Source organism: Rhincodon typus, chromosome 5 (genome assembly GCF_021869965.1).
Source record: "Rhincodon typus isolate 14 chromosome 5, sRhiTyp1.1, whole genome shotgun sequence".
Lineage (NCBI taxonomy): Eukaryota > Metazoa > Chordata > Chondrichthyes > Orectolobiformes > Rhincodontidae > Rhincodon > Rhincodon typus.
The window spans coordinates 22,288,629-22,315,981 of record NC_063336.1 but is presented as its reverse complement, the minus strand read 5'-3'; the positions used below and the strand labels follow the sequence as shown (position 1 = coordinate 22,315,981).

General features: G+C 40.8%; 1 protein-coding gene across 4 annotated transcripts in view; it reads left to right on the top strand.

The window, feature by feature from the left end:
- afg1lb (AFG1 like ATPase b) overlaps positions 1-27,353 on the top strand; it is a 143,830-nt gene that overhangs the window by 644 nt on the left and 115,833 nt on the right. For all 4 annotated transcript variants that reach the window (XR_007262113.1, XM_048597015.1, XM_048597014.1 and 1 more), the window contains exon 2: positions 25,009-25,235. Coding sequence is in view for 3 of the 4 variants with exons in the window: in XM_048597015.1 (XP_048452972.1) it covers positions 25,009-25,235 (227 nt within the window). In the remaining variant the exon portion in view is untranslated. The remainder of the gene's footprint in view (positions 1-25,008; positions 25,236-27,353) is intronic.

The window sequence follows — 27,353 nt, the reverse complement described above, 5'->3', positions numbered from 1 at the left end:
GGTGTGTAATGTCTCTGCTCTGGGGAGGCCGCCCTGAAAGATCGGGTCATTAATTCGCACTTATTCATTCACTGATTTTTTTTTTTGTTGTGGTTGTGATCGATGACATCCATGATTCAACAACTTCTTTAATGGTTTTGCTGAGAGTGACACATTTTGAGGGGGGGGGTAGTTAGTTAGATTCCTGATTTTTGTTGGGGGGGGGGGGGGGTGTGCGTTAGATGTCCTGTAACTTTGATTTCTGAAGATCAGACAGAGATGTTGATTCAGTTCCTCGGTTTTCACATCAATTGAGTTGGAAAAGCTTAGTTATAATCGAGTGTCAATTCCTCCAGGCCTATAACGTGACCACAATATTGTGCTCTTCCAATTCTGGTTTCTTGTACATCGTCAGTTTTTTTTTTCACTCCACCATGGGTACCCAGACCATCAGCTGCCAATGTGCTCGCGTTAATTTCTAAAAACTGATCTGCCCATCCCTCTCTCTCTTTTAGGATGTTCCTTAAAACTTATACCTAATAGAGGATTAGCCTAGTCCTGTGGCTTACTGGTCAAGTGACATTACCACTATTTACTTGAGACGTTAAAAGAGCTACGTAAATGCAAATTGTCGTTGAGATGTTTCCTGGACCTAGGGATGGGAAATAAGTGTTGGCCTAGCCAGCAATGCCCGCATCCTGTGAAAGAAAAAAATTCTAAGGATCATAAAGGATACATCGCTATTTTTAATTCATTCACAGGATGTTGACATCCTGGCTAGGGAAAATGGAGAGCCAGGCTGTCCTTAAAGGGTATGTATTCAATTTGAGATATTTGTGCAAGGCATTTGAAAGGAGTCGGCTTCTTGGGCTAAATAATGTTTTTTTTAATGCTTCATCAGTGGGTACATTTTAAAAACTACTTCATTGGTTGTGGAGCATTTACCGATCTCCTGGGATCATAAAAGATAAGAACAAAGAACAATACAGCAATATCCTTCAGCCTTCCAAGCCTATGCCAATACATTTTGCCTTTCCAAACTCAAACCATCTTCACTTAGAGGATCCATATCCCTCTATTCTCTACCTATTCGTGTATTTGTCCAGGTGCTTCTTGAATGCTGCTATTGTGTCTGCTTCCACCACTTCCTCTGTTGGTGTGTTCCAGGCACTCACCACCTTTTGTGTGAAAAATGTGTCTTGCACATCTCTTTTAACCCCCATCCCTCTCCCTAGCACCTTGAACCTGTGTTCCCTAGTAATTGACCCCTCTACCCTGGGAAGAAGCCTCATACTTTCCGCTCTATCCATGCATTCACAATCTTATAAACTTCTACCAGGTTGCCGTCAACCTCCTGTGTTCCAATGAAAACAAACCCACTCTATCCAACTTTTCTTCATAACTAAGATCTCCCAAACCAAGCAATATCCTGGTAAACCTTTCCAGTACCCACTCCATCCACTTCCTCTAATATATGCAAGTAGATACTATAATCTTTTGCTGAAAATATAGTTTCCATTTGTAGTTAACTACCCGATGCAGACCAGAATGGAAGGTTATGCTGATGGGATTTGATGAAGTAGGGTTAGAGGAGCCTTGTGAAGAATATAAATGTTGGTGTAAACCTGTATAACAAATGGCCTGTTTCTGTTCTGCATATTTGAGGTACTTTTATATATCTTTAAAAAAATTTGCATTTGTTGTCCACCGTAAGATTGGAGTTTGTGCTATGGTGTAAGGCATGGAGCCCTACTCTGGCATGGCAGTCTCTGTGACATTTGCTGCAGAGAAGACAATGAATTAAGAAGGTGCATGATTTACTAGCCACTTTTTCAACTTGCTCAGCTTTTCTTTCTGCATGTCTCTTCCAATTATCCTCCAAATAGCCAGTATCCAGAGGTCACAATAGTCAATATCTGTCTCCCAGTTTTCAGTGTCCCTGTAGTATGAATGCCCAGAAGATTATGACCCAATGGCCACTTCACCATGCATATGGCAGTCACCCATATGATGAACATGGCTGAGCTATTGCAGTTGCCCTTGGCTTTGTGATGAGTTTATGCTGATGGTATGAACATTCTCTAGGACCTCTGAATTGTGACCTTGTCCTGCCAAGAGATACCAAGAATATGTCTGAGATATTGAAAGTGGAAACTATTCAACCTTTCTCCAGCTAACATACGTTGTCTAGATCTCACCCCTGCAGAGCAGTGCACGAAGATGCAGGCCTGGTAAACTCTCAGTTTAATATACTCATTCAGTTTGCTTTTCTTACAAACTCTCTTCCTCAATTCGGACACAACAACTGCAGCTTTTGCTGTTTATGCATTGACTTTAGCATCAAGTGGGCAGATTGCTCATGAATGTGGTGCTTTTAAATGTGAAGCGGTCAATAACTTCGAGGATTATATCGTCGATATAGATAGATGGTGGTGTCGAAACATTTTTAAAGAAATCATTCATGGGCTGTGGACTTTGCTGGTTGGGTCAGTATTTATTGCCCATTTCTACTTGCTATTTGGGAGGGAGTTTCAGGATTCTGACCCAGTGACAGTGAAGGTGCTGTGATTTGTTTCCATGTCAGGATACTGTGTGGCTTGGATGGGAACTTGCAGCTGGTGATGTTCTCATCTATCTGCTGCCCTTGTCCTTCTAGATGGTAGTGGTCACGTGTTTGGAAGGGCCTGTCTAAAGAGCCTTTGTGAATTCTGGACCACGACATTTGCCTTCGTGATGCTGATTGTCAAACCCAGCTCTCTATAGATGTGAGATATCTAAGCATTTGTCTACTGTTCCTGACCATGGAACACCAGTGTAACATTGTATGAATTGAACAAGCCTCTGATGAGGATTTGAGGCCCCTTTGTTTTGAATCTGAGGTGAGGAAGGCTGAGTAGCTTTCTGTCAGATTTGGAATGTAAGTAGATAGCCTCTGTAGATGACCTGACAGCATGTGACAGCAGGAAAGATAAAATGCTAAAGCGTGTCGGAGCTAGAACATAACCCTGTTTACTCCCATGTAGAACTCAAATGATTCCTATTTTGTACTAGCAAGGCTGATCTTGTTTATCATCTTGCTTTCGTGAACGTTTTCTCCAGCATAAATTAATAAATCATTGGGGTAGCGCATTGGAAATCAAGCCCCGGTATTCCGGCTGTAGTCATAAGTGCTACGTTCCCAAATTTATCTGAGATTCATACCTAGTTTGATGGAAAACACAGACTAAGTTTCAGTTCTAAAAAAGAATTGCTATTTATTACAAATAAAGAGGTACTAACTGCAGATGAACAGTTATGAACCATCGACATATAACTCTATTAGATAAAACTCTAACTGATGTATAAACTCCCCCCGCTTCACACATATAAAGACGGACACAAATCACCACAAGAAAAGTGGGTGTCATGGGTGGATGGAAGGACTGGGAAGGCAATTCGGTAATCCCTGTCCACAGGGTTTGCTGAGAGAGTTCTTTTTCTAATCAATGCTACTTCTTGATCTTCCTTCTCCAGATACTTTCACTTGTTTGCAGGAGGCATGGTATGATCTGTTCACACTTATAAAGGTCTGATACTTATTAATTAAAAGTCACATTTTGGGCAAATAAACTGGCTATCTTCAGGCTTCAGGCACTTTTCACCCTCGAACAGAAACACAGCTTGTTCCCTTCCGGTGGTCTGATTGTTTTGCCAAACATTCATACTCTCGAATTGTTTGGTTACCTGGGTGCGAATCACATTGATGCATGCAGGCAGGAGGCCTTTGTCATCGATAACAGGTCACTTGTCTAGAGACCAAACAGCTACTTTTTGGCGAGAGCCCTGTTTATACACAGGCACCCCTGCTCCTGCTTGTCTGTAACCAGGCTTCCATCACAACTTGATCAAGCAGCTATGTGAACAACACTTACAATTTAGTATCAAGTTACTTGCTTTTTAAAAAGTGCAGCAACCGTTCAACAATTCTTGGCTTTTAAATCAGTCCTTTTCCCATTTTAGTCTGCAATCAGAAATACTGAAAAATAGAGACATGTTCTTTACAAAATATACCACGCCAGCTCAATTGTCAAGTGCCTTGTGGGATCAGTGAAGGCAATATATTGGTTCATGGCATTTCTTTTGCAGCTGTCAGACTGAGAAGACCATGCCAACTGTAGATCTATGGTTCTGAAACCACCCTGGGATTCAGGATAGACACGTTCAGCCAGGATCTGCAATCTGACGAGGACGACATGGGCAAATATTTATCCTGCGATGCTCAGCAGGGGGATGCCTCAATAATTATGGTTTGCCCTTTTTCACATGCGGGGTAACAGTCTTCGCATAATGTGTGTCCTGAGCACATCCTGCTCCAGTACAGACAAATAAGTACATGCAGATGAGTTTTCCATTTTTGATGAGTTTAGACTGTGGTGTATCAGTGTGGAACGTTGCTAATGGCAAGTGAGTCAGTAGCTTTGCAAAGCTGTGGGTTCAACATCCAAGTGTGCCATTTCCTCAAAGATTTCCTTAATGATAGTGATCTCCCACAACTCAACATAGTGTTCCGTAGTGTTCTCTGTTAACGAATATTGCAGTTAACATTTTCTTGCTCAACCTACTCCTGTAATTAATGAAAGTAGATAAGTACTGGTAATGTCAAGCTCCCCATAGAACTAGTCTTTCACTTTTGTATTAGAGCGCAGTGTTACAGTATTTGCATTTACCATTAGACCAAAGTTGTTGTCTTTATTTTTACATTGAATAAGAGCTATTATTACTGTTGATCAGCTGGGTATCAGGGATTGTCCCACCTGTAACGGGAAGGTCCCGTTGTTGCAGCAAGAACAAAAGCTGTAGTGGTGTATAGTCCCAGGTTGTTGTTATTGATATTACTCCACCTTCTTAATCTTTCTTCATGGCCATCTGGAACAAGACTTCAAGCATGCTCCACTTTCTTCAAATGTTGAAAAGAACCCTTAATTGGGAGAACCAAATGGTACACACCTTTCCCAGCTATCTACACCTCAATAATTTTAAAATGATTGGACTTCTCTTCCTTTAAATCATTTCTAGACTTGCACTGTTCCAAGTACAGGACAGTAATAGCTAATGCAATGCCACGAAATTGACACAGAAAATTCTTTTCAATTGGGGGATTATGGTATCTAAATTTTCATTGGTCTTATCAATGCAGGAATTCATGGTGATCAGTTTGGTGCATCACCCTTCCCTTTGGGAAGCCCTAGTGAAACCCTGTATTCCTGTACCAAAACAGTTTTTGCTGTCCCTTCTTCTTGGAGGATTATGGTAGGTGAATTTTAATTAGCCTAATCAATTAAGGAGGTCATGACAATCATTTTAGTCCACATCAGAATGCTCCCATAGGGCTCCACAAAAACATGCTTCTCACACACAAACTATTTGTAACTGTTTGGTATGAAATGACCTCTGTCTATGTCCCAAAGCATTCCATAGCCAATTTCACACGACTTAATTAGGTTGAGAAATGCAGTAGCTAATTTGGACACAGGAAGCTCCCATGAACAAGAGTATTATTTGATAATCACCAGATAATCTGCTTTTGTATCTGTAGAAACTTTTACTATCTGTTTTTATACTCCTAGCTAGCTTTCTCTCGTTCTCTAACTATTCTCTCCTTATTAATTTTTTAATCATTCCTTGTTTTTATACATTCTGTCCATTCTTCTGGCCTGCCTACCATCTTTGTATGCTTTTTCTTTAAGAACATAGGAACTAGGAACAGGAGTAAGCAATTCAGCCCCTCCAGCCTGCCTTGCCACTTGATACAATTATAGCTGATCTCACCCTGGCCTCAACTCCACTTTGCTGCTCGGTCTCCATAATCCTTCAATCCATTACTAAATAACAGTCTGTCTATCTCTTCCTTAAATGTACTCAATGTCCCAACATCCATACACTCTGGGGTAGCGAATTCCACAGACTTCCAATAACTTCTCTTCATTCTCTGTTTTAAAGCTGCTATCCTATGACCTATTGTTTTGGATTGCCACACATGAGGAAACATCTTTTCTGCTTCTACTTTGTCAATCCCTTTAGCATCTAATACACTTCAATTAGATCTCCTCTTACTCTTCTAAACTCAAGAGAATATAGGCCTAAACTGCTGATTCTTTCTTTATCAGGCAAATCCCTTATCTCTGAAATCAATTTAGTAAATGTTCTCTGAAATTCCTGCAGTGCAACTATACCCCTTCTCAAGTTGGGGACCAAAAATGCACTCAGTACTCAAGGTGCAATCTCACATAATGCCTAGTACAATTGCAGCAACACTTCCCTACTTTTTTACTCTTTTTCTTTAGCAACAAATGCCAAAATTCCATTTGTCTTCCTTATTACCTGCTGTACCTGCATACAAGTATTCTGCGATTCATGCACGAAGGTACCCAGATCCCTCTGCACCGAAGCATTCTGAAGTTTCTGTCCATTTGGATAATAAGTTGCCTTTCTGTTCCTCTGACCAAAAATGGATAACCTCCCATTTATCCACGTTAAACTTTGTTTGCCAAATTTTGGCCTATTCACCTGACTTAAACGTATCCATTTATAACTTTATTATTCTTCTTTGCAACTTATTTTGCGATGCAAATTTTGTTATTGTACTTCCTATCCCTGCATCCAAATCAATAATATAGATTGTAAATAGCTTGATACTATCATTTTAACTCTTTTAGTTTACCTTGGATGGTGGCTCATTCTGTTAGAATTTTTTTTTACCATTGCAATGCAACTATTCTGTGTATTCTGAAATATCCCTTTAAATCTGTGCCACTGCATCTCTACTGACCAATCCCTTAATGTAATTTGCCAGTTTACTTTCGCTACTCCTTGCTACTTCAGATTTCCTGCCCTCATTATTACTCTTATTTAAGTATAAAAACTAAACTTGACTGGCTCTTTTCTCCCTCCAATGGAAGAAAAATTTAATCATAATGGATGGTGATACCAAGAAGTGGCTTCATTTTGAGGTAATGATTGGGCAATGCCAGGTCCAGTAGAGTCATAGAGCTGTACAGCATGGAAATAGACGCTTCTGTCCAACTCATCCATGCTGACTAGATATCCCAAATTAATCTAGTCCCATTTGCCAGCATTTGGCCCATATCTGTCTAAATCCTTCCTATTCATGTACCCGTCCAGGTGCCTTTTAAATGTTGTAATTGTACCAGCCTCTGGCAATTTATTCCACACACACATCACCCTCCGCGTGAAGAAGTTTCCCCTTAGGTCCCTTTTAAATCTTCCCCCTCACCTTAAACCTATGCCCTCTAGTTTTGGACTGTCCACACTGGGGAAAAGACATTGGCTATTCACCCAATCCATGCCCTCATGATTTTATGAACCTCTACAAGGTCACCCCTCAGCCTCCGAAGCTCCAGGAAAAATAGCCGTAGCCTATTCAGCCTCTCCCTATAGCTCAAACATTCCAGCCCTGGCAACATCCTTGTAAATCTTTTCTGAGCCCTTTCACGTTTCACAACATCCTTCCTATAGCAGGGTGACTGCAATTGCAAGCAGTATTCCAAAAGTGGCCTAACCAATGTCCTGTACAGCCATATTATGACCTCCTAACTCCTATACTCATTACACCGACAAATAAAGGCAAGTGTACGAAACTCCTTCTTCACGATCCTATCTACCTGCGACTCCACTCTCAAGGAACTATGACCTGAAGGTCTCATTGTTCAGCAACACTCCTTTACCTTACCATTAAGTGTACAAACCCTGATTTGCCTTTCCAAAATGCAGCATCTCACATTTATCTAAATTAAACTCCATCTGCCACTCCTCAGCCCATTGGCCCATCTGATCAAGATCTCGTTGTACTCGGAAATAATCTTCACAGTCCACTACACCTCCGATTTTGGTATCATGTGCAAACCTACTAACCATATCTCCTATGATCACATCCAAATCATTTATATAAATGATGAAAAGCAGTGGACCCAGCACCGATCCTTGTGGCACAGGCCTAAAAACAGAAGTTGCTGGAAAAGCTCTGCAGGTCTGGCAGCATCTGTGAAGAAAAGATCAGATTTAACGTTTCGGGTCTGGTGACCCATCCTCAGAACTTGCTGGTTACAGGCCTCCAGTCTGAAAAACAACCCTCCACCACCACCCTCTGACTTCTATCTTTTGAGCCAGTTCTCATAGAATCAAGAATCATAGAATCCTTACAGTGTGGAAACATGCCCTTCAGCCCAAAAAGTCCACTCTGACTCTCAGAACATCCCAGCCAGACCCAGACCCCTATAACCCAAATGGTCTACACATCCCTCAACACTACGGGCAATTTTCCATGGCCAATCAACCTAGCCTGTACATTTTTGGACTGTGGGAGGAAACTGAAGCACCCGGAGGAAACCCACGCAGACACACGGAGAATGTGCAAACTCCATACAGACAGTCACCCAAGGGTGGAATCAAACCTGGGTCCCTGGCGCTGTGACGCAGCAGTGCTAACCACTGAGCACCTTGCCACCCATTCTGTATCCAAATGGCTAGTTCTCCCTGTATTTCATGTGATCTAACCTTGCTAACCAGTCTACCATGAGGAACCTTGTCGAAAGCGTTACTGAAGTCCGTACAGGTCACATCCACTGCTCTACCCTCATCAATCCTGTTTGTTACTTCTTTAAAAAACACAATCATGTTAGTGAGACACTATTTCCCATGCACAAAGCCATGTTGACTGTTCCTAATCAGTCCTTACCTTTCCAAATACATGTAAATGCTCTCCCCCAGGATTCCCTCCAATAACTTGCCCACCACTGATGTCAATCTGACCAGTCTGTAGTTCCCTGGCTTTTCTTCACCACCTGTCCTAAATAGTGACACAACGTTAGCCAACCTCCAGTCTTCCACACCTCGCCTGTGGTTATTGATGATACAAATATCTCAGCAAGGGGCAGTAATAACTTCCCTTGCTTCCCACAGAGTTCTAGGGTACACCTGATCAGGTCCCAGTGATTTATCGACCTTTATGCATTTTAAGATGTCTAGCACCACCCTTCTGTCATGTGGACGTTTTTCAAAATGTTGCAGTTTCTTTCTCCATGTTCTCTATCTTCCGTATCCTTCACCACAGTAAACACTAATGTAAACTACTCATTTAGTATCTCAACCCATCTCCTGTGGTTCCACACATAGGCGGCCTTGCTAATCTTCAAGGGGCCCTATTCTCTCCCTTGTTACTATATTGACCTTGATGCATTTGTAGAATCTGTTTGGATTCTCCTTAACCCTATTTGCCAAAGCTGTCTCATGTCCCCTTTTTGCCCTCCTTATTTCCCTCTTAAGTATACTTCTACAGGTAGTTCTGCGATAATGTGTGTTTTGTTAACGCGAATTGGCTGTGACGTGGTTGATGAACAGTGGATGCGATTTGGATAATGCAAACTTTCTGCTGTACAGATATAGTGATTTACTATAGCGCGAGGTTATGCAAAAACACAACTATCGCGTGATAGGACAACTACCTGTATTGCCTTTATACTCTTCTATGGATTCACTCGATCTCTGCTGTCTGTACCTGACAGATGCTTCCTTTTTTATTCTTGACCAAAACCTCAATTTCTCTGATCATCCAGTATTCTCTACTTGCCTTGCCCTTCACCTTAACGGGAGCATACTGTCTCTAGACTCTCATTATCTCATTTTTGAAGGCTTCCCATTTTCCATCCATTCCTTTACCTGCGAGCATTCACTCCCAATCAACTTTTGAAAGTTCTTGCCTAATACCGTCAAAATTGGCCTTCCCCCAATTTAGAACTTTAACTTTTAGATCCGGTCAACTTTTTCCATCACTGTTTTAAAACTAATAGAATTGTGCTTACTGGCCCCAAAGTGCTCCCTGATTGACGTCTCAGTCATCTGCCCTGCCTTATTCCCAAGAGTAGATCAAGTTTTGCACATTCTCTAGTAGGTATAATAATACACTGAATTGGAAAATTTTATTGTACACATTTAACAAATTCCTCTCCATCCAAGCCTTTAACACTATGGTAGTCCCAATCTATGTTTGGAAAATTTGAATCTCCTACCATGACCACCCTATTATTCTTACAGATAACTGAGATCTACTTACCAGGTTGTTTCTCAGTTTCCCGCTGACTATTGGGAGGGTCTTTAGTACAATCCCAATAAGGTGATCATCCCTTTCTTATTTCCCAGTTTCACACAAATAACTTTCTTGCATGTATTCCCAGAGTGCTCTCTGGTTGGCCCGAGTGAGATAGATATTTTCCCTCTTCTAAGAGAATGAATTCAGAATAGTTTATCAACTTCAGATCTTGATTACCTTTCCATCTTTGACTGTCTGATTTACTTTATGTATACATTGATTAAACTGTGCCTTTCTAGAAAGCTCCTATTATTTCTTCCTTTATACAGTGTTCTGACCTGCAGCCCTTGACAGGGGGTCTGTACTTCACTTCCACAAATTAATTCTTGCCTTTATCATTTCTCATCCCTACCCAAACTACTGCTATACCTTAGTTTTCTGAACTTTGCTCATCCCTCTCTTAATGCTAATGCACCCATTAATTAACAGAACCATTCCTCTACCTTTTCCTAGCTTCCTATCCTTAAAGTCATAGACAGCCTACAGCACAGACACAATGGGCCGATCAAAAATACCAACCTATTTATTCTAATTCCGCTTTCCAGTGCTAGGCACGTATCCTTGTATGCCTTGGCATCACAAATATACGTCTAAGTACTTCTTAAATATGAAGGTTTTTACCTGTACCACCCTTGTAAGCAGTGAGTTCCAGATTCCCACCACCCTCTGGAAAACATTTTCCTTTCATTCCCTCTAAACCTCCTGGTCTTTATCTCAAATCTATGCCCTCTGCTCATTGATCCCTCCACCAAGGGAAAATCTGTCTTCCTGTCTACCCTGTCTGTGCCCTCATAATTTTACACCTGTCAATCATGTCCCCCACTTAGTCTCCTCTGTTTCAAGGAAAACATCCCCAGTCTGTCCAATCTATCTTCATAACTAAAACTCTCCAGCCCAGGCAACATCCTGGTAAATCACCTCTGCACCCTTTATAGTGCTGTCACATCCCTCCTACAGTGTGGGTTCCAGAACTGCACAGAATAATCTAGTTGTGGTCTAAACAGTGTTTCATCATTCCAGCATTACCCTCTGCTGTTAAATTCTTTATGTTGGCTAATAAAGTCAAGTATGTGATAAACCTTCTTACTCACTTTATCTACCTGCCATGCTATCTTAAGAGACCGATGTACATGCACATCAAGGTCCCTCTGATCCTCAGTTTTTTTCCAGATTCCTACCATTCATCATGCATTCACTCGCCTTCTTTGTCCTACCCAAGTGCATCACCTTACACTTGTTCTTCCTAAATGTCATGTACCCTTAAATATTATATCACAATCTGGCTCTTTAATACCTATCAAATCCTATTTATTTATTTCTATTTGCCCTATCAGTTCATTTGTTTTGCTTCAAATGTTAATTACATTCAGAAACCGAGCTTTTTTGTCCTATTATTATTATTTTTGCTTCTTCTAAATTTATCTCTTGATTTGCTCTCAGTTTTGCTATGTCTAACAATTCCTAACAACATGCTCTTCACAGGATTACAGGCTTTATTGGGAAGAGTCGAAAGCCACTCTTAAATTTTGATAGGTTCATGTCTCTCCATTTTTGCTGGGCTGTGACATTTGACCCTTGAATATCACTTCGCTCAGTTTCAGGAGAAGTCCTGAACTGAATATGACAATGCAGCCTATCCAGGAATTTCTACAACCTGGACAAATCAGGATGAATCTTCCAGATTCCCACCATGCATCTCTTTAACTAGAGACCATGTTCCTTCCCTTATTTTGCTTGGCAGTCCCCAGAAAAGACATGCACTCCTTTCTGCTGACCACATGATAACTGTGTCTTTTGTCTCTCTGTGAGATCTCTCTCTGTCTCTATCTTTCTCTGTCCTAGATCTTGAAGACAGAAAAGCTGCCGAGCTGCCCTTATGTTTCTTTCATGTGTGAGAACTTTGCACCTCCCTCAGTAAGTCCTAACCTATCCCCCTGATAACCAAACTTCCTGGCCTGTTGCTGGGCAATTATGCAACTTCCGTCAAGCAACTTTCCAGGATATTTTGCTTTGACGTCCAACATATTCTAAATTCATTTCATTGTTTAAGACTTTCTGCAACATTACAGCAGTTACACAGGAGGCAAGTTCCATAGCACAACTCATGTTTTATTGTCTTCTGGTTTATCATGCCTTATTAATATTGTTCTGTGTTGTCCAGGAGCCATTTTTCAATTGAGATATTTAAACTGAACCCCACACTTGAATGAACTGGATGAAAAGGATTCCATGACACTGCTTCAGGAAACGTGATTGTTTCTGTAGCAGTTTTCTCCTTCAATCAACACATACCAAAACTGAAAGATCAGATTTATTCATTTTTTTATTCTGCTCTGTATGAGTTGGTTGCAGTTTAAAAGTAATATGTGGCTTGTAAAGCAGTGAAACGTACTGAGAATGTCATGAGGGCCTATAAAAATCTCAAATTATTTCTCCTGTACTTGCTCAAGGTATGTTGTAGTAACTTGTGTCTCTAGACTTAGTCAATTAACAATCTTTCCATGGTCAGTGGTAGACCTTTCAAATGTATCCTTTCATTCACAATTGAAACTTTGCAGCTATAGAGCTCTGAAACTTTCTAAAAAGCTCCATTATCTTGAGAGAGCCTGCAGTCTATTTGAGGATTGCCTTGGGGTTGTAATGACTCAGTTATTGACCTGGTTGTAATTTTGCATAGAATGTCTTTTTCCTTCACTTAAAACTGTATATTTGTCCGCATATGCTTTTACAATCAAGTACCAGAGTGTACTGTGCCTGAAACAAGTAATGGGATATGCTGTGGTAAAAGCTACTTGCTTTTTAGACATGATCTGTTTGTTTAGTAGCACTTTAGAACTGTTCTATGGAGCAATTGAAACTGCATTTGAAGTGCATTCCCCACAACCGTGTTTTTGCCATATTTACAATATAGTTTCTCAAACCCGCCTCTCTTTTAGAGGTATTTTCAGTCACTCACCCAACCTTGAATGGCTTAATGAAGTTATCTGCTTCCCAAGTTCTAAAAATGCTGCTCATTAAGCAGCGTGACAGAACAGTAAGATTCTTCTTTTTCCCCTTCTATGTGCAGAAGTGTATTTTCGTTTCACTTTTTCCCTGAATGGCAGGCAGCCTTTATCCTTATGCAAAGAGGCAAAATTTATGTACCAAGTATTTTGTATCGCTCAACTTCAGTGTGGCACTTTTAAAATTTGGTAAGTTGTAATTAAGCATGATTAAAATGTTTCATCCAATTTGTGTGGTGTTTTTAGTTTGCCACCATTTTATTGACTGCATAGCTCAAAGGTTGTCTTTGACAAACTTTGCTTTTCTTATGCAGTTTCAAGTTGACTGTTATTTTTTGATTTAGAATGTACAATGAGGCACAAAAGAATTTTGATTGCCCATTAGCGTGGAATACCATTGTAATAAGACTTTTACTCTTCTCACGAAGATATAGGGCCTCTAGTGATCAGGTTTCGGATCCTAGGAGCAGCCGTTGAAAGCAGTGCAAATAAAGAATCCATATTGAGCATTCAATGGCTTTATGCCATGGCCGACACACTGCCAGGATAAGTGTGTAGTAGCTGTTTGGAAATACTTTTACTGCCTTTAGACTATAGGGGTCATGAGTTTTACTTAAGGGTATAACTTTGACAAGAAAGGAGTGTAAAAACTGTAAAATTGTGACAGACCCAGAAATGCTATTGATAATGTAAGTAAATCCATTCAGGATGTTTGTTTTCAGTGAGATGCTCTGTCCCACTTTTACATGCTATTTGATCTGCAAATTAATATGAGTACAAGGACAATGCATTCCTTTGGATATATCTCTCAGAACCACAGGATTCAAGGATTCATGGCCTTTCACCATTGAGGTTCATACTGAAACTGAAAGAAACTCGCTGCAGAATAACTGGGGTCGGTGGGGGCACATGTGGGTAATTATTCTGAAATAATAGTGCTGCATTTGGGTGATTTTTCATGGTGGCTTCTCTCTTTATTTCCTGAATTCCTGAGGTATTTTATCAGGCAGTCATTCTCTGACCTTGACCTTGTCCTTGTCTATTCTACATAGCTACTTGCTTACAGGCTGGAATTGCAGAGTTGGTGTTCAGAGACAAAATCCAGCTCTCGCTACTCTCTCTCCACACAACCCCCCCCCCCCACCCTAAACCACCACCCCAAACCAATTCAATGATACCAGACACAATTACAGCAGCTCCACAATAATCCTGGCTGAAGTCCGTATGTCCTGAGATCAAATTGGAGACCTTGTTTTCTGTAAATACATACCACACATTTACCTGCCTTGGAGCAAGTTTCAAGAGGCACTCTAACAACTTCTAGTATCTGGGTGCATTATTTCATCCAGCAACAAAAATAGTTCCTTTCAAATTTCCAGCCCCTTTTAACTGGAAAGGAATGTGGTTGATGCTTTTCCTTCATTACGTGCATTCTTGAACAGGATCAAATATATTAAGGTAATAGTGGCTCTTCAGCATAATTACCTCTTGAAGAGAGAACTCTTGAAATGCCAGCAGTGTATTTTTCAGAACCCCAATGGATGTTAAGTTTTTTTTCATTTATGAATGTCTATGGTTGCAAGCTCTTACCCCCTCCCAAAAGATGTCGTCATCTGATGAATCCTGAATTTACTTGTTTTACTGCTATGCCTTTTAAAATGAATGTGTAACCTAATGGTTGAGTTCTGTCCCTTCTTCTCTCATCCTGGTTTTCACGATTTTTGACTCGTTTCAAACAAAGCTCAAGTGATGAATCAGTCTATTCGGCGAAATTTCTCCTTTTCGTTTTCCAGCTATTATCTATATTCAAATATGTCTGCACCTCTGTCTGCAGGTAGCTCACACATGAAAACTTGTGGCTGGTTCAATAAACTACAATGGAAAAAGCAATCACACAGGAGCTAGAGAGCCCCTCCTCAAGATAATTTTGAGCTAAAGTTGGATACGGACAATACAATTTGATTGAACGTAGCAGGTGAAAAGTTTGTAATATGCTCTGGGTGGTGGGGGATGGGTGCTGAACAGTCTGTTTCCCTTTCTTTACCAAGTATTGGGAGTCCAGCTAGTTCTGACATTTGTTTTGTAGACCCATCCAGATCAGGCGGTCCTTCACACCACTCCTTGTTACTTACAAAGGGGCCCTTGAAAGGAGCCTATTTGAATGTTTTCTTGAAGGAATTGGCAATGGAAGGCATATTAAATGAGGAGACTTGTAAAAATGAATGATTAGAAACAAGTGAAAAAATGTGCATAAAGTTAATATGAAGCTGGGCAGATGTACGTTAAAGGAACAAAATAAAGAAAGGGTTCTGTAGAAATGTTTCAAAATAGGTGAGAAGGGATTAAAGGATTAACTCTAAAGGTCAAGGCTATTCAGATGCTAATCTATTCATGGGGCTGTGGGTTCCAAATAATTTTTTTGACTTGATTAATGGAACTGTTGCAGCTACTTGAAAATTGATTAGTAGTTGATGGATTTTGATTAACAAATTTTTACAACACTTGTTTCAGACAAATTGTATGTCTGTATGTATTCTAAGTGGTTCAGACTTAAAATTGCATCAGACATCAACAATTGCTATGCTAACGGATCAGAAAATGCCATTCAGCCCATTTAAGCTTATTCTTCAGGGACTCCCAACTTGTCCAGTATTGAATATGACTACGTTTTCAATGCCTCTACCCATTCCCCACCAATCCTCTGAAGTATTTAACACTGGCAGTTTACCTACAGGATTATTCCAAGTGTTTATTCAACATAACATCTATAGTGAAGAGCTCAATCAGTTTCAGTGCTTTTAAAAAAATGAATTATCCAATAATTTGAATTAAGCACCATAGCAATGCGAAAATTGTGCCTGAAAGCTTCAAATGCTCTGATGATTTGAATTGAAAGTGCCTTTTGAATTAGTTAGATTTTTTGTAATTTGTAATCCAGCCAAGCGAGAGAGTTATGTGTGAAATAGTGACATCCTCCACTTTGCCATACAGTAGCAATCTCACTGGAAGAGTAATGTGTTGATGCATTCCAAGGTATTTTTGTAGTGTTTTCTAGCAGAGGGCACTGAAGTGCATCTTTGAGTCAAGGTTGTGAACTCAAGATCCATTTCTGAGAACTAAGCAGAAAATCTAGGCTGACAAGTTGAAGTTATGCTGAACTGTCAGAGATGCCATAATTTGAATGAGATCTTAAACAAGGTCCGTCTGCTCCTTCAGGTTATGTGAGACATTCCATGAAACTCAGAAATTGTGTCACAGTATCCTAACCACAATTAAAACCTGAATCAAATTAAGTCACTCTCAGATTATCTGGACAATCATGATTAATTGTTGTTTGTGGAGCTTTCCTATCCTGGGATTTCCTGAGGTGGTTATTTTAGGGGGAGCTGGTAATGTATTGGTAATGTGCTAATAATTTAGCAGAACAAAGAAGGTTACACATAGTTGTTATGAGGGGCAGGGTGTCAAATTAAGCAGCAGCTCAGAGTTCATCGTCTGTGGATGGTAAAGTAGCATAGAACAAATCAGATGAGAAAGATTAATACATGGCTTAAAGACTGGTGTGGGAGAAGTGGGTTCCAGATCATGGGCCACCAGTATTTGGGAAAGTGGAATTTGCATTGATGGAACGGTTGCCACTTGAACTGTGCTGGGGCCGGTGTTCCTGGGCAAGCAGAAATTACTTAGTTTAAAATCTTGAGGGCAAGGGATCAAATTTGGGAAGATGTGGTAAATCCAAAGAGTCAAGTCTTTGTTTTGCCTATGTCATTGTTACAACTGGATAGCCCAACACGCACACGCACACACACCAACTTCGTGCTCCTCTCTAGCCCTGACCTGTATCGAACCCTGCCGCCGGGAAGGGTACACTGACGTCTGGATTCATCCTCTTTGCTGCAGAGAACCCCCTTTTCTAGAATTGTGCTTCATCACTTTGCCTTCTTTCTCTCTCCTCTTGAATGGCTTGAAGGGCAGAATGGCCTATTCCTGTTTCTATTTTCTATGCTTCTATTTAGCAGTGATAGAAAACTCGGGGGGTGAGGGTGGAAAAGCTGGAGTGGTGGCTCTGTTTGTTAAGGATGGCATCAGCACAATGGAAGGACAACATAAGTTCAGGAAACCAAGATGTGGCAATGGTTTGGGTTGAAGTGATGAAGGCAGCAAGTTACTTGTGGGAGTAGTAGGCTCCCTAGCAGTATCCACACAGTACAGTGGAGTTTAAAGGAAGAAGTAATGAGAGCTTGTCAAAAAGGCGCAATAATAATCATGGGAGATCTTCATCTCCGTTTAGGCTGAAGAAGTTGGCTAAGGAAAGATAACCTCCATGAAGAGTTCATAGAATGCTTTTGGGACAGTTTCTTAGAACAGCATGCTCTGGAGCCTACTGGAAAGCAGGCTGTACTAGATCTTGTTTTGTGCAATGAGATAGGATTAATTGCCTTCATTGCTCAGACCTTTTGAGTGTGGGAGTTGAGGTGTCATGTTGAGATTGTACACTATGTTGGTGAGGCCTCTTCTGGAGTACTGTATGCAATTCTGATCTCCCTGTTATAGGAAGGATATTATTAAACTAGAGAAGGTTCAGAAAAAATTTACCAGAATTTTTTTGGGATTGGAGGTTTTGAGATATAAAAACAAATAGGAAAGGCTGGGACTTCTTTCACTGGAGTTTAAGAGTTTGAGGGGTGACTTTACTGGGGTTATAAAATCATGGTGTAGATAAGGTAAATGACAAGGGTTTTATTCCCTAGGGTGGGGGAGTTCAAAACTAGGGAACATACTTTTAAAGTGAGAGGAGAAAGATTTATAAAGGACATGAGGGGCAACTTTTTTACACAGAGAATGGTTCGTGTGTGGAATGAACTGCCAGAGAAAGTAGTGGGTGCAGGTAGTTACACGTTTGAAAGACATTTGGCTAAGTTCACTAACAGGAAAGGTTTAGAGGGATGTGGGCCCAAGGTGGGATTAGTTTAGTTTGGGAATATGGTTGGTGCGGACTGGTTGGACCAAAGGATCAGTTTTCATGCTGTACGTTTCTACGACTCTATAATTAACAGTCTTACAGTGAAGGCTCCATGAGGTAGCAGTGACCATAATATGGTTGACTTTTACATTTGGTTTGAGAGAGAGAGGAGTGGATTTGAGACAGTTTTTCAGAATTTACGTGAGGGAAGTTATGAAGGTCGGTCAGCAGAACTGGTTAAAGTAAATTGGCAAATTAAAGAATAGATCAATAGACATCCAATGGCAAATATTTAAGGGGATACGTCAGAATGCACAGGATAGATGCATTGCAACAAGTAAGATAAATGCCAAGGGACAGACCTGTGCTTAACTAGAAAGGTTAAAAATAGTATGAAACTTAAAGTAAAAGCATTTATTGTACAATTTCATAGAATCCGTACAATGTGGAAACAGGCCCTTCGGCCCAACAATCCCACATTGACCCTCGGAACATCCCACCCAGACCTGTCCCCCTATAACCCACCTAATTTACACATCCTGAATACTACAGGCAATTTAGCGTGGCTAATCCACCTAACCTGCACATCTTTGGACTGTGGGAGGAAACCGGAGCACCTGGAGGAAACCCATGCAGACACTGGGAGAATGTGCAAACTCCACACAGACAGTCACCCGAGGGTGTAATCCAAACCGGGTCCCTGGTGCTGTGAGGAAGCAATGCTAACCACTGAGCCACTGTGCTGCCCCATAGCGATCGCTTCGCCCCCGGTGGTTGTGACCTACCAACCTTTCGGTTAACAGCCAAACGTGCTAACCAATTGTGCCACAGAGACTGGCTACTAGCAGTTCAAACAATTGGATAGAATATAAAACAACAATGAATGATCAAAAAGATGGAAAGGAGGGAAAAATTAGAAAATGAGAGAAAGCAATATAAAAACAGATATATGTACTAAAAGGGAGAAAGTTCATAAAGTGAGCCTTGGTGATATAGAGTGGAGTAAAGACCACGTCTCTTTATTTTTCTTTCTCTTTTGATTTTTTTTAAAATTCATTTACAGAATAAGGGTGTCTCTGGATAGGCCAGCATTTATTGCCCATCCCTAATTGACAACGTAAGTTGTTGAGTTAGGATTTCTAGAAACCATCTTGTAGTTGCTAAATCGCCAGTTCTTTATCAACTTTATCACCTCTAATTATAACTTCTATAATTGTCACTAAAACGCCAAAGGATTGCTTTAAAAACCAAGGACTAGGGAAGGAATTGCTGCAGTTTGAACGCAAGCTATTGGAACTTACAGTTTATACTGTTGCTTTACAAATAATGGGGGAGGTGAGATAGATGCTTAGTTTGTAAATGTGACCAGTGTGGACACCAGAAGTCATCTGCTCAACTACAGCTTGTGGGGAAGGGAACAGCTTGGGTATTTACAATAGAGGATGAAAATCCTACAGACTGCTAGAGAGCAATAGTCTGTTTCTGTCTGTCTCTCTTTCTCTCTCTGCAAGCATCTGAAGCCTGAAGAAAGCCAGTTATTTCCTCACACCAGTTGCTGTAAACTGCTGTTTTTTTACCAGTAACTAAGAGACTTTGTAATTGGTGTCCCAGTCTACCTGTGCCTCCTGCAAAGAAGTGAAAGAACCAGCAATTTAAGGTAACTTGGCAAGATGGATCCAAAATCGGCCTAGTGGTCGGGGACAGAGGGTGGTGGCAGAAGGCTTTTGTGCAACTGGAGGCTAGTGTTCAGTGGCGTACCACAGGGTTCAGTGTTGGGTCTTTTTTATATATACAGAGGTGACAGGAAGATATAGATGGTAGATGGGTTGGGCAGCTGCACAGACCATGGCAGTAGGAATTTGTCCCTGAAAAGTGTCAGGTCATGCACTTTGGAAGAAGTAGGAGGGTGTCACCTGATTTTATAGGTGTGCAGATTCAGTGAATGGCAGGACGTTCAGAAGCTCAGAGGAACAGATTGATCTTGGGGCACTTGTCCACAAATCCCTGAAGGCAGCAGGACAGGTTAATAGAGTAGTTAAGAAGTTATATAGGACACTTCCCTTTATAACAAAAACAGAAGTTGCTGGAAAAGCTCGGCAGGTCTGGCAGCATCTGTGAAGAAAAAATCAGAGTTAACGTTTCGGGTCCCGTGACCTTTCCTCAGAACTGATGGTAGCTGGGAAAACATCAGTTTCGCCAGCTACCATCAGTTCTGAGGAAGGGTCACCAGACCCGAAACGTTAACTCTGATTTTTTTTCTTCACAGACGCTGCCAGACCTGCTGAGCTTTTCCAGCAACTTCTGTTTTTGTTCCTGATTTACAACATCCGCAGTTCTTTCGGTTTTTACTTCCCTTTATAAGTTGTGGCATGTGACTATAAGAGCAGGGAGGGTATGTTGGAGTTATACCAAACTTTGGTTAAGCCACAGCTGGAGTACTTTATGCGGTCCTAGTCACCACACTATAGGAAGGATGTGATTGCTGTGGAGGGGTTGCAAAAGAGGTTCACCAAGATGTTGTCTGGGATGGAGGATTTTAGCTACGCAAAGAGGCTGGATGGTCCAGGTTATTTTCTTTAGAGCAGAGAAAGCTGATTGGATGGTCCTGATAGCGGTGAATAAGATTGAGGGACATGGGTAGGGTGGATAGGAAGCAGTTGTTCTCATTAGTTGAAGGGTCCATAACAAAGGGGCATAATTTTAAGATGAAAGGGATGAAGTTCAGAGGGATTCCCAGCCCAGATAGTGGTGGGAATCTGGAATGCATTATCTGGGAGATCACTAGATGTGGGAAATCGCATAACCTTTAAAAACTATCTGGATGAGCGCTTGAAATGCCTGATTTTGTGTGATCTTGGAAACTAAGCAGACTCAGTCCTGGTTAGTACTTGGATGGAAGACTGCCTGGAAATGCCAGGTACAGTAGGAAGGAGCTCTTGTGGCACAGTGGTAGTATCTCTACCTTTGAGCCAGGAGACCTTGGCTTAAGTCGCAGCCTGCTTCAGAGGTTGATTTTTTTTTTAGTAACTTATAGACATTTTTTTCTGGGAAGAAAAGAGTATAGGCATGTTAGCTAAATTTGCTGAAGATAAAGATAATTTCCAATCTATGTTGAGAGGAGGACATAAGGAGGCTACAGAGAAATATAAGGTTGAGTGGGCAAAGGAATGGAGAATGGAATATAATGAGAAAAATGTAGAAATTTCATTTTGGCTGGAGGAATAAAGAAGCAGCATGTTTATCTAAATGATGAGGGATTCCAGAGCTCTAAGGTGCAGAAATTCTTGGTGAATTCATGTGCATGAATTGCAGAAGGTTAGTTTCCACGTACTGAAAGTAAGTGGAAACGTTACCATGTATTTGCAAGGGACGTTATTCTTCATTTATGCAGGGCACTGGTGAGACCACATCTGGAGTAGTGCATAATATTGAATACCTCATTTAGGTAAAGATAAAGTCATCATAGTCGCAGACGATCATAGGGCTGCTATTTCAATAGAGGGAGATGACTGGTGGTGAGTTTAACCTGAGGGTCACCACAACTCATGTGAAGGTGAGGTTCAGAGGCGGAACCTCCATTGTGACCTCAGTTGGCATGGATATTGAGCCCCCACTGTTGGGGTCACTCAAACCAGCCGTCCAGCTAACTGAGCTAACTGACCCTTATTTAATCAATAATGTAAATGCACTGGAGGCAGTTTGGAGAAGGGTTTAGATTAATACCAGGACAGGCTGGACAGAGACAGGCTTATATCTGTTGGAGTTTAGAAGAGCAAGCGCTGACTTGCTTAAAAAAGCATACATTCTTGAGGGCCGTTGACAGGGTAGGAATGGAGAAGTTTCCTGTTATGGATGAATCTAGAACTAGAAGTCTCTGTTTCGAATGGATCACCCCTTACTTTTAAAGGAGATGAGGTGAAATTCTTTCTCAGAAGGCTATGTGTCTTTGGAACTCTCTCTCTTCCTGAAAATATGGCAGAAGAAGACTTCTTGAATATTTTCCAGACAAGGTATGGGGAGGCAAATATTATTGGAGGTGGGTAGAAATGAGAATTTGTGGTTCCAGTCAGATCAGCTATGATGTCATTGAATGGCCTCCTTCTGCTTCATATGTTTTGCATTTGGTGGTGAGTTCTCGCTTCCTGTTATTAACTGGAGTTGCCCTTTGAATGTATTGTTGCCTTCCAAAATCTGTGTCTATTGTTACAAAGTTGTGTAGAGTAATTGTGAATTGGAAGGCAGGAAGCTAGAATTTGTTTGTAAAAAAACGAAGAGTGCGTGGTTCCTTTAAGAGAGAAAGTGCTTTTCTAAGCTTAGTGATTTATAAAAAAATGTTTCTGTATGTAGCTGAAGATGTACAGCCAGTTCTGAAATTGAAACATGTATCAACTGGCTGTGTGATTGGAAACCTTAGACTTGTTTTGATGTTTTGCCAACTAGCTGGCCAGTTAATTTAAACTAAGCATTTAGCAATTGAAAGCCAATTTAATTTAAATCAGATGGTGTTCACAACCTCAGACCAATGCTATTGTAAGAAAATTGATATGTCATCCAAGGTATATAAGGAGAGGGTTTTTGACAATCAGTATGACAGTGAACCACCATCTGAGAAATAAGCATCGAGCTCAAATTGCTAAGCTCTCTGAGAAAGCACCATCTATCCATAAAAGGTACCACAGCATTTCTAGCTAAGAGTCCTCACAGAAGACTTCACAGAGAAAATATCTCTCACAGCCGAATCAGCGGAAGAAAGGTGTGTATGACTTCAACAGCAGAAGAATTGTAGCGAGACTAAGTTTTAATTTATTTTCTTATTACTTGGGTTGATATAAGTGGGACTTGTGTGTTTTGGAACAGCATACCAGTAGAATTTAGTTCAGTTAGGGAATAGTTAGTCGTTAAGGGAGAATTGTTCAGTTTGTTAGTAATTCTGTAAGTTTGTTCACTGTTAGGGTTAAATAAATAAATTTGTACTTGTTACTTATGGAGTGAATATCAGCGATTTTTTTTTTTTTTTCATTTAACCATTCTTTTTAACAGACTGTTAATGTGAGGCAAGCTTCGCTGGGTGCTTCGGGTCTAATTATTAGAAGGGAACCTCTACTGCTGCCATAACAAATCGGGGGCTTGGGTTTCGGTTTAATTATCAGAGGGGTTCGACCTCCCCTTTGTAAAACTATTTTGCTTGGAATTCAACATGGCAAAAGTAAACTATCCCTCCTTATTCTCCTCTACCTGTCCGCAGTCTTTATCAATATTAATCACACCATCCTCCCTGAATGCCCCTCCATGATCATTTAGCTGTATGGGTAGGACTTGTTTGTTTCCGTTTTTATCTAAATCTTGTCAGGGAATAATGACTTCTCTTTCTACTAATATGTAGTCAATTCCTGTCTCCCCCAAGAATCAATTCTTGGCACCCTTCTGTTTCTTATCTGCATAAGATATCATTTGAAAATACAATGTCAGTTTCCATATGTGTGCTTAAGATGTTCAGCTTCACCTCACCATTGACTGTCAATGTCTGTACTCTCTCTAATTTGTCAAGCTCCTTATCTGAATTCCATACTTATCAGAAATTTTCTCCAGTTAAATATTTGGGAGACTAAAGCCATGTTTGTCTTTGGTTTCTGCCATAAACTCTCAATCCATGTTACCTACTCCGTTCATCTCCCTGGCAAATATCTGAGGCTGGACTCAAGCTTGATATTATGGTTGACCTGGATATGAGCTTTCAATTGCATCCACAGCATCATTAAGACTGCTTAATTCCACCTCCAAAATATTGCTTGCCGCTGGCTCTGCCTAAGTTTTGATCTATTGCTGAACTTCTGTTCCCTTCAAATTTGACTGCTCAAAGTACTCCTGTCTGGCACTCTGTGTTCTACCTTGGACTTAAGGTTATCCAGGTCTCTGCTGCTCATGCCTTATGTGCATTAAATCCTGGTCACTCTTCACCTCATGCTTGATTACCTACATTGGTTCAATAATATCTTGATTTTAAAATTCTCATTCTTGAATTCATTAGGATAGAGGCAAGATGGCAAAATTTCAAATGTTTTCAATTTCAAACATTTTACATTACAGGAAGAAAGAGATCAGTTTGATTGGCGATTCAACTCTGATCAGCTGAGGTGTTGGTAGGGAGGAAGCAGTGCGGATATACTGGTGCCCCAGGTCCTGCCTGGTTCCCAATTCTTGTCCTTGTTTTCAAATCCCACTGTGGCCTCATCCCTCTCTGCAACCATAAGCCTCACAAAATGATTCAAATTCCGGCCTCTTGTCTATCTCTGATTTTAGGCATGGTATACATGCCTTGCTCCCTGGCCCCAAACTCTGAAATTCTTGCCCTATATGCTTTTTCTGTTTACATTGCTTACCTCCTTGAAGAAGCTCCTTAAAACCTACATGTTTGGTTAAACTTTGTTCATTTTTGCCTCATATAGCTCTTGCCTGTGTGGCTCAGTGTCATATTTTGTCTCATAATACCCCTGTGAAACACCTTGGGACATCTTAATATATTAAAAATGCCATATAAATACAAGTCCAGAGGAGAAAAAAAAACACAAATACTTGGTTGTACTTCTGTTTTGACATATAGAAGATAAGTTGGACCATTACATATAATTTGCAAGTTTTAGTCTTTTCTTTTCTTCTGGATGTTCTAGTTGTTGGAAAATTTTAAAAAGAAGGCAATGTGGTGATGGTTAAACAGCAGCAGAAATTGTAATAAGTATCATTAGACATCTGCTTGTCCTGTACTGGATATTCAGTGTTGCACACTGGTTTGATTAACTTGACTGGGGTAATCTTAAAACTAACTGGCGTGTTGTCAATTTCAAAAATATGGAGCACTCAGTTGACTGTAACTGAAAAATTGACGATTCGCGTAATAATTTTGGCTTATGAATTCTTTTTAGGTTATGCTCTTCCAGCAACAAACAGTGCTGCACCTGATACAGGATTTCAGTTGAAAGGTTCTGCCTTTGCATCAAATGTTGAAGGACCTTTGGAGCACTATGAATTATTGGTCAGACAAGGTGACCTAAAGGATGATGACCACCAGAGAAAGGTTGTACAGTGTTTGCAGAAGCTTCATGAAGCACTTAAAGGATACAATCCTGGTCAGCAAAATTTCTTCTCAAAGGTGAGATATCTAAAGTCTAAGAGTCAGCAGGGTGAGTATGTTAAAAAGCTACAAAGAAGCAGTACAGTACTATACAACATTTAATTGTGGGTGTGTTTAGTTGCCTACTTGACTTTTTTCGTTTCCCTTTGCTTAATTTAGAGAGATCTCGGTAAGGACACAATTATTTTTCTTCTGTCCCTTCTGTGTCTGTAATATAGTGATAAGTTCCATTGTTGAAACTTGGTGTCAAAACTATTTAACTGATTAAGATTTTTCTGTGATAGAGTCATGGAGTCATACAGCACAGAAACAGACCCTGCAGTCCAACTAGTCCATGCCAAACATAATTCCAAACTAAACTAGTCCCACTTGCCTGCTCTTGGCCCATATCCCTCCAGACCTTTCCTATTCATGCACTTATCCAAATGACTTTTAAACATTGTAGTTGTACTCACATCCACCACTTACTCAGGAAATTCATTCATGCAAACCACCCTCTGTGTAAGAAAAAAATTTACTCCTCGTGTTTTTTTTAAATCTCTCTTTTCTGACCTTAAAAATGTGTCCCCTAGTCTTGAAATCCCCCATTCTAGGGAAAAGACAACTACTGTTAACTCTTTCTATACCTCTTGTTATTTTATAAACTTCTGCCAGGTCATCTGTCAACCTCCTACGCCCCAGTGATAAAGGTCCCTGCCTATCGAGCCTTTCTTTATAATTCAAACCTTCCATACCCTGCAACATCCAGTAAATCTCTTTTGAACCTCCTCCAGCTTAATAATATCTTTCCTATAACTGGGTGACCAGAAGCAGCTTTCAGGTGAAGAAGGAGCGAGGCTCGGAAAGCCTGTGTTTTCAAATAAACCTGTTGGACTATAACCTGGTGTCATGTGATTTCTGACCTTGTCCACCCCAGTCCAATACCGACACCCCCACATCCTCACTGAAACTCTCTAGCCTCTTTGTATAATCACCTTTGGAGTTCAGGTATCATTCTGGTGAGCATACACGGCACTTCTCAGTGGCTAGTGTTACTTTGCTAGGAAACTCCAGGAATGAAATTCACTGACACAATCTTCTTAGCCAAAAACAAGAAACGTGTGTTCTCAAACATGGCTATATATATATGTGGCAATGTAGCTGGAGGAATACATTATCTTTTCTAAGCTCCAGTGAGTACAAACTTGTTCCATTACTTGGCTCATTCTGAACTAAGGCACTACCTTGAGCAGACATTTGCATTGTAAGCAATGAAGCCTCTCCATATCTTCAGCTTATGAAAAGTCTCAAATCATATATGGATGGCTTTGCTTGCAATAGTTAAATGCTTAATGAAGGAGCCGAAGGGTGATTGGGCTCTTAAACCTGTCCATGCGAGTCGACCACACAGGGTGACGTCAGCAATTTTGACTGGGCAGCCAAGCTGGGCTCAACTGGAAAGGGGTCTGAAATGGAATGGAAAATTGGTCTTGACCGGAAAGGAGGCTCAACTGAAAAGGTTCACAGAAAGAGGACTGAGTGAGACGAAAACGCTTTATAAGTGGTACACAACAGCATTGAACTTACTAATCACAGGTTCCTTTCAAACCTCAAGTTGGGATATGTGTAATATCTCCCAGTTGACAGCCCACAAGTGCATTCATCAATGGCCCTCACAAGTAGCAATGCAGTGTTTTTTTTCAGCTAAACATGAACCCATAGAACTAAGGTGCGTGAATGGTTAGATTTTCAGCCAGCACTGGTTTCCCTCACGTACAAAAGGCCATTGACTGCAAGAGCCTCCTTGCCAGATTCCTGAAGAAGAATTTCAATCCCTCAGTGTCCACTTCATTTGTCACCACAGATAACAATTCCTGCAGTTGTGTTCCCACTGTCCAGGGAACTGCCATGATGTTTGCAATTCTACACAACTCCGGGGTTTCACGAATGTTTGCCCTCTGCATGTCTTCAGAGCAGTCTTGTGGTTACAAGGAATATTCTGAGAAGGTGGACTAATGACCCATTGAGCAACCCTCTGACTGCTACTGAACAGTGCTACAATGCTGCCCGCACATCTGTTAGGGCCATCATTGATCAGACAGCTGGTCTTCTGCAGATGAGCCTCTGTAGTCTGGATCATTTGACATGAGCACCCGG